The 8,396-nt window shown below is 42.5% G+C and overlaps 1 protein-coding gene across 2 annotated transcripts in view; it reads left to right on the top strand.

Moving 5' to 3' along the window:
* The first annotated feature begins 2,958 nt into the window (after nt 1–2,958).
* LOC140104027 (monocarboxylate transporter 2-like) overlaps nt 2,959–8,396 on the top strand; it is a 32,154-nt gene continuing 26,716 nt past the window's right edge. Inside the window, exons 1-2 of one of the 2 annotated variants that reach the window (XM_072127358.1) lie at nt 2,959–3,106; nt 7,308–7,553. In XM_072127358.1, coding sequence (XP_071983459.1) covers nt 7,337–7,553 — 217 coding nt within the window. In that variant the 5' untranslated portion in view covers nt 2,959–3,106; nt 7,308–7,336. Of the gene's footprint in view, nt 3,107–3,185; nt 3,331–7,307; nt 7,554–8,396 lie in introns of those variants that run through there. The other variant, XM_072127359.1, reaches the window with a different exon arrangement.

Below are 8,396 nucleotides of genomic sequence, written 5' to 3'. Positions count from 1 at the left end.
CTTAAATTATAGATCGCTATGATGTAAGGGGTCCCATCCCGACCATTCATGTCGATTCGGGACCAACAATAGAAACTGAACTGTGTTACCATGCATTTGGCTTGTTTGAATCTGTTTTTTTGATTTCTGGAAGTGTAAGCAGCTGCAAGCTCAGCAGAGAAGAGTCATATTTTAGTTAAGGGTGATGCCATACGTCCCGTTTTGGACCGTGTTAAAGCATGTGTTTAAACGCGTCCGGTTTTTGCAGTTTTTAATAGATAAACAGGTTCACAGCAGCCAAATGCATGGTAAACGGTAAAAAAAGAATGCTTTTTAAAAACGCATGCTGTAAAATGAGAGTCAGTTGCTTACACTTGAAATGAAGAAAAATGGATTAAAATCTGCCAAATGGTAACATGCAAAAACATTTGTGTTTTGCAATGCATTTAAAAATGCACCAAGAATGCACCGCGTAGGGTACCTACACACAAGCAAGTGCTTAGGCTGTGGAAATGGACCTGTGTGCTGGTCAGATCCCATGGACCAAGTTCAGTGCAACGGACGGGAGTTTTTGCATCACAGTGAATTATGATGCAAGGAGTCCCTGTCTGCCAGCCAAACAGCAGCACCAACACTGTAACAAATTGACCATTCATGTATTAAATGTACTGCAGAGTGTTGCTAAATTATAGGTATTGTATTCCTTTTTGTTAGATATGTGAAAGTCTGGATCAGACCAAACCTACTCGCTATAGTGGGACATATAAACATACCCTTAAAGGGAACCTGTCTACAGATTTGACTCCATTAAACTAGCAGCGACCTTAGGTTGGGTATGAAATGTCCTTTCTAGAAATCTCCTCCAAAGTCACGTGAAAATGAGCAGAGAACAGTCATATGTTGCCTAAGATGAGTCAAATTTAGAGGCTGCAGGGAAAGAGTCAATTCAGACACCCCTGTCATCAGTTATATACTACCTAGAAACATGCAGCTGGTATAATTAAAGATACGGATCTAATCTTTCAGATGCTATCAGGTTGGTGGTTCTGTGATCTACAGAACCGGAGATACAGAAGGTTTAATATATAGTTGGAAATGCAAGCATCTGTTAAAGTTGAAGTTGCCACCTATTTCTTTAACTGTCTGTAACATCGGTACACAGAAAAATGAGATTCTTAATATTCTTTAATATGACATCACCAGCATGTTTCTATAGCACTGAAGATAGTAGTTTCTGAAGTGACTTCTCCTGCAGCCTCAAACTTGACTCATCTCAGGCAAAATATGATTCTTCTCTGCTCAATTTCACATGACTTTGTAGAAATTATTTTTATGGGTAAACAGGTACGATTTCATTCTAAGGGGGAATTCTAGAAAGGACATTTCATACCCTACCCGAGGGGACGGGTAAATTTGAGGGAAAAGTCAACACTGGATCACATCCTGTTCTTGGGGGCTCATACTATGATAGGAAAAGCATCTGGAAAACATATTTGCCCTATTGCAAGTTACAGATGTAGCAGTGATGGGCTTGCTAATATAGCAATGCTGCAGTCCCATGGAACATGCCACATCTTATCCTGGTGCAGGAGACAGAACTGCGTCACATCCTGCACTTCGGAGGCTCACGCTATGATAAGAAAGCCTCAGAAAAAAACAGATGTAGCAGAGCTGGGAGTGTATATAGAGAATTCCAGCAGTCCCATGTAAATGCATCAACTTATCCCCAGTGCAGGGGAAGAGACAACAATGGGTGCCATCCTGCTTTTGGGGGACTAACACTATGGGAAGGTCATTTCATACCCTACCTGAGGGGGCTGGTTGTTTAATGGGGTACAATCTGGTGACCGAGCCCATTTAAAGGGGCGCTCTTATTGCATATTCCACCTCTGAGCGCTATAACATTTAGTAAAACAGCGGTCAGTCTATGGTCAGTCTGTCAACATTGGATCAAATATCTGAAGACCTTTGAGCTGGGAAGTTCAAAGGGTAAGGTGCTGCCAGATATTACTTTGGCCCTTGTAGTTGTGGTTCTTTGGCAGTGATAGTGCCATAGGGGTGAATGGAACACAGGCACAAAAGGGCATAGGGCACCTCCTTTCTAGTAGTCAGACCCCCAGAAATCGGACATATAGACCCTATATACTGTGGATGGGATATTGACACAATCACTGGATAGACACAAGCTCTGGAAACCACTATAATGGCCATATTTTCATTTTTCCTGCAATGCAATGGTTAACACTGAATTCCAGAGCAATGAAATTCAATTGATCTGCCTTCCAGTAATCCATATAATCTGATTGATAGTTACAAAGTTTATTACAAGTTTGATGCAGAAAAACCTGTACCAAAAAATGCAGTCAAAAAGATCAAGAAATGGAAACATTGGAAAAGTAACGTCTTCAAGGGGTTAAAAAAATTTGTTGTATATGTTTATTATAAATTGTGACCTTTTTTATGTCCCCCCTGAACTGTTCTGTGGACTTCATTGCTATTGCCCATTTTGTTGTACAGAAACCATTGACCATATATAAGTCGCATAAGTGGTCATGAAGGAAGGGGTTAAGTCAGGAAATCTCATTACATTACTTACATCCCCCCCAAAAATGGGGCATTTTTTATATATTACAACCCATACAGAGTACTTCCAATGCAGTGATCTCCAACCAATGACACCCCAGCTACTGCAGCACTACAACTCCCAGCATGCACAATCCAGGCTTGCTACAAGATGAAGACTACCTGCAAATTCAAAAATGTCATATACAGGTACTTTGACTCCCCAAGAGGTTCTGCAGCAGCAGTCACTGGTGTATTTGCACTCTCCCCTGATCATCACTGGCTCCTTTGTCCTTCTGATTTATTGTATGCATGGAAAATGTGGGCTCTGCTGATGTCTGCACCAATCCCAAAGTTCTACAAAAACTTTTCCAGCCCCCCCCCTGTGTAGGTGAGTGAGGAAGGAGCAGGGGGCCAGGTCTGTGCTGTGCATGGTGTGAGCCTGGGCTCCTCCCAGCATCCTGCCTTCTTCATATACTGATAAGGTCTGGACTAAAAACTATTTTCTGTCACCCCCAGCTGTATTTACCAGCAGAAGCAGCAGCAGAGAGCTCCACGTCATCTGGTAAGTGAGTGCAAGCTCCTGGGACGGGGGAACTTCACTCTGCACACGTGGAGAGTCAGCACTAAGGGCTCACACTATGCTAGGATCAGCATTTGGAAAACTGCACTTTTGGAAATGACTGATGCAGCAGCGCTGGGATTGTACATAAAACAAACCTGCAGTCCCATGCAAATGCATCATCTTATCCCCAGTGCAGGAGGAGAGTCAGCACTGGCCACAATATGGTAGGACCAGCCTCTGGAAAACTTATTTGTACTATTAGAAATGAATGATGTAGCACAGCTTTGTACAGACCAAAGGAGCAGTCCCATGTAAATGCATTATTTTATCCCAATGAAAAAGAGTCAGCACTGGGTCACATCCTGCTCTTGGGGGCTTATACTATGGTAGGAAAAGCAGTAGTAAAAAACTTATGTGTACTATTTTAAATTACAGATGTAGCAGAGTTGGGGTTGTATATAGAGAAGTCCCATGTAAATGCTGTATCTTTTCCCAGTGCTGGGGGAGTGTCAGCACTGGGTCATCCTGCTCTTGAGGGGACTCACATTATGGTAGGATCAACCCCTGGAAAACTTATTCAAACAATTGTATATTACAGATGTAACAGTGCTGGGGTTGTATACAGAAGGAAACCTGTAGTCCCATGTAAAATACATCAACACCAGCAAAGGGCTTTCACAAATGAATGCACATTAAATGAAACAAGTTCAGTCCTTCTACATCTTCTGTGTTTACCATTGCAGTGTATCTAGATACAATAGATACTATGTACAATATTTGTTATTATTTGATACATTGTATCTGTATCAGATCTGTATTTTCCTCCTATGTCCTAGAATTCTGGAGGAGGGGGGGGATTATTAGTAGAGTTGGGGTCCTGCGTGCTGATAAAATTACATTACATAAACAATTTTGGTATTTGTTATAAATTACTAATATTTTAGTCTGGCTGAAGGATTATGTGTTAGAACATGTTCCATCCTGCAGTAGTCGATATGTAATGTAATGGGACATAGAATGGACCCCCAATGTCTGATGGGTGCGGGTCACTGGTGCATCATCTCTAGGAAGAACTTCTTGTCTCCTTATCATGGATGCTTCATAGTCGCTCCACTATAGTTAGTCGCCAGACGCCATATGGCACATTTTTCTAGTAATTGGTTGATGAAATGTGAATTTTTGCTGACATTTGGCTCAGAAATTGATTACACAGTGAAGTCACATGGACCACAAAACAGAGTACGGATCTGCTTACAGTACAAATACAACACATGTTCATGAGCAGGTAGCTCATCATGATAAACCAGGAGCACTGCCGTTGGGACTAGGGTAATCTTCTTATATTTGTTATCCATGGTCTCCTTCCTTCTAAAATCAACTTTCAAAAAGATGCTAATAAGCCTGAAGGGTGTTACCAGTGCACCTTGGTGCTGCAGCTTCGCAGACTATTACAGTGTAGAGGAACACCTCCCCCTCCCATTAAGTGCTGAAACTTCCCTGCTGGTATATGATTGCATTAGGCAGGTGGAGGGAAGGTGAAGTGCTGAGGGAATGGAGGGGGAGACAGTATAACAGCCTGTGAAGCTATAGCACAGACGGGCTCTGGTAAAACCACCAGGAGCCCTTTGGGCTAATTAGCATAATGTTTAAAGTTAATTTTTAGAAGGAATGAGGACATGGATAAGAAATATAAGAAGATAACCCCAGTCACGGTCCCTGGATCTATGAGTAATGTCCATGGTTTATCAGGATGGATTAAAATAGTAGATTTCCTTTAAAGGGGTTTTCTTACAAAACAAGTTAGGCCCTATCCACAGGATAGGGCCTAACTTGCTGATCAGTGGGAGTCTCAGTGATGGGACCCTTACAGATCATGAGAACAGGGGTCAGATGTACCCCATTTGGACCCCTCATTGCTCCCTGAGATGACTGGAGCAGCCTCTCTATACAGATCTAGTGTACCAGCGCTCCATCTTGGTGCTTGTGCACTTGTTTGTCAACAGAAAAATCAAATAAACACAGCTCTATTTTTCATGTAGATGCAACTGGATCGCAACAGGATGCTGGAACATAGGTATCCTGTCTCCTCTTTACATGTGATAAACAACAAGTAGATGTGAACCCATTGTCAGCTCAGCATAGAGCCCTATGATGCTCTACATAGGGTCCTCTCTGCCTGCAGGCAGCATGTTATAGAGCAGCGGGAGCAGAGCAGATTGTACGTAGTGTCCTATCAGCAGGCAGCATGTTATAGAGAAGGGAGAGCGGAGCAGTTTGTACATAGTGTCCTATCTGCAGGCATCATGTTATAGAGCAGGGGGAGCTGAGTAGATTGCACATAGTATCCTATCTGAAGGCAGCATGGTATAGAGCAGAGCAGAGCATATTATACAGTGTCCTATGTGAAGGTAGCATTTTACAGAGCAGGAGGAGCTGAGCAGATGGTACATAGAGTCCTCTCTGCAGGTAGTATGTTATAGAACAGAAGGGGGTGAGCAGATTCTATATAGTGTCCTATCTGCAAGCAGCATGTTATAGAGCAGGAGGAGCTGAGCAGATTGTTCATAGTGTCCTATCTGCAGGCAGCATGTTATAGAGCAGGAGGAGCTGAGCAGATTGTTCACAGTGTCCTATCTGCAAGCAGCATGTTATAGAGCAGGATGAGCTGAGCAGATGGTTCATAGTGCCCTGTCTGCAGGCAGCATGTTATAGAGCAGGAGAAGTTGAGCAGATTGTACATAGTGTCCTATCTGCAGGCAGCATGTTATAGAGCAGTAGGAGTAGAGCATATTGTACAGTGTCCTTTGTGAAGGTAGCATGTTATAGAGCAGGAGGAACTGAGCAGATTTTACATAGTGTCCTATCTGCAGGCAGCATGTTATAGAGCAGGAGGAGCTAAGCAGATTGTACAGTGTCCTATCTGCAGACAACTTGTTATAGGTATAGAGTAGCTCAGCTGAGCTCCTCCTGCTCTGTAACATGCTATTAGTAGACCTGATATTTTATGTACAACATGACAGAACACAGGACATTTACAGCTACACTACAGTAGTTTGGGTTCATATCTCGGAGTAATTGTATTTGTCAGAGTGTAACTTGTCTATAATAGACCCCTTTGTGATCCGTCAGCCTTCAGCGTCCCCAGAGTCCCGGCTTATTACATTTGATTTAAAGGATTTACAAGGAACATGTGACGCGGGAGCTTTAATGTGGATCAACGTCTAATGTGGTAAATTCAGCATGAACACAGGGCGGTCTGTGGTGCCGAGGGGGATTAAGCCTCCAGATATGATACAATCCGGGCAGCTTCACCTTTAACCTGCTCAGTGTTCCATCAGTTTACCCCATTTAGAAGTAATTTTCCCCCAAAATCTGACATTACTAGTAGACCGGAATCAATGAGTCATGCTGGTATGGTGTATGTCATTCAGGGAAAGCCGGGTGACTGTATTGCTGTCATTATAGCTTATACCCATCTTTCCCATGCTCCTGAATAGCAAATTTACTTAAAGGGGTTTTCCTAACAAGGACATTTATCCCCTATCCACAGGATTGGGTATAAAGGTCTAAATGCATGCGGGTCCAAATATTGAGCTTCCTGCGATCTCCAGAATGGGGGCCCCAAGCCCCCATTATCTGTCCCATAGAAATCAATGGAGCATAGGAAACATGTCCTTAATTGTAAACCCCTTTAACTATGTGATAGTCTGCATTCAAAAACTGCAGATTTGCTTTTTGTTTTGCTGAAAATTGTAGGAATTTCATCAATCAACACAATTACCGAAATTTCTGTATTAAATCAGCTACATGCAAATACATTCATACATGTCCCGCTTAAAGGGGTTCTCCAGTGTAATGATACTAATGGTATACACATAGAAATGGACACCTATATGAGATCTGTAGGGTCCTGATCCTGACAGTTCATTTAGCCAAATAACACAGAGAACTGAGCAATGGGAACAGCTCCATTCTTTGTGTAGTGGCCAAACTGTGTTACTGCAGCTCATCTTCCACTCCTTTGAATCAGCTGATCAGTGGGGTTCCCAAGTGTCAGACCTTTGCCTATTTCATTCTAATGACCCACCCTATCCATAGGACATCAATAATTCGGAAGACCCCTTAAATTTTCAATGTAGACGTGTGTTAAGATAAAGTAATTATTTTTTTAGACTTAATCTACTTTTTGCTTATATTATAGATCTATGAGAAGAGCGTCCTGAGCTAACAATGGCTCCAGCAGTGATGGGAGACCTGGGGTACACCCCCCCTGATGGTGGCTGGGGATGGGTGGTGGTTTTTGGGGCTTTCATCTCGATGGGATTCTCCTACTCCTTCTGCAAAGCCGTCACCGTTTTCTTCAAAGAAATCCAGCAGTTTTTCGGAGCGTCTTATAGTGAAATCGCCTGGATCTCCTCATTGTTGCTGGCCGCTATGTACGCGGGAGGTGAGTGACGCCCATTATACTGCTATATATCCCCTATAAGATGTATACTTCCGTTATATTACTCATTCATAATACATTTGGGGTCAATTGCTTATGGGCCCAATTTTTTGGCAAGAATATGCAAAGACAGAATGGAACCAATAGAATCCTGATAGAATGTTACGGTTTTGGAAAAACGGAAGCTGAACTCTGATTGGTCTGGAGGGATCTACCTAGAATTCTAGTGTCTGAACTCAACCCTAACAATAGTCTCCAGAGATTAAGTCTCTAGCTGCGGCAAAACTATAACTCCCAGCATACCTATCTTAGATTGTACAGTTTCTTAGAAGAGCTAAATTTCCGGATTCTTCGCACCCTCCAACACTGTACGTCTTACATTGCACCTCCAGGCTATGACACTACAAGGCGTCACAGAAGGAACTCTGTCTACTATAGGCCTAGTTAAAGGCAAATCTTTACTATGCGTTGCAGCACTGGTGGCTATTTGGATCATTATTTTAGGTTATATAGGATTAGACAAACATGGACACATGGAACATGAAATAGCGCCACTCTTGTCCACAGGCTGTATCTGGTATTACACGACCGCTGACTTGCCTTGAGTAGCGTCATACTAGTCCGTTATTTGTGTGTAGTATAAGAGTTTAGTGAAAATGGCTGAAATGCAATACTATATACAACCTGTGGATATGTGTGACACATCTTTGTGCCATCTTTGTTTTTGGAGAACCTTACAGATATGGATGACCAATAGGTCACCAATATTAGATCATCAGCACCAGATTTAACACAGAGATTGGATCCAATGTAACAGGAGCAGCTGAACTGTAGTAACACAGTATG

Source organism: Engystomops pustulosus, chromosome 10, assembly GCF_040894005.1.
Source record: "Engystomops pustulosus chromosome 10, aEngPut4.maternal, whole genome shotgun sequence".
In the NCBI taxonomy this organism is placed as follows: domain Eukaryota; kingdom Metazoa; phylum Chordata; class Amphibia; order Anura; family Leptodactylidae; genus Engystomops; species Engystomops pustulosus.
Note: the sequence above shows the minus strand (reverse complement) of the source record. Positions and strands in the feature narration are given on the sequence as shown.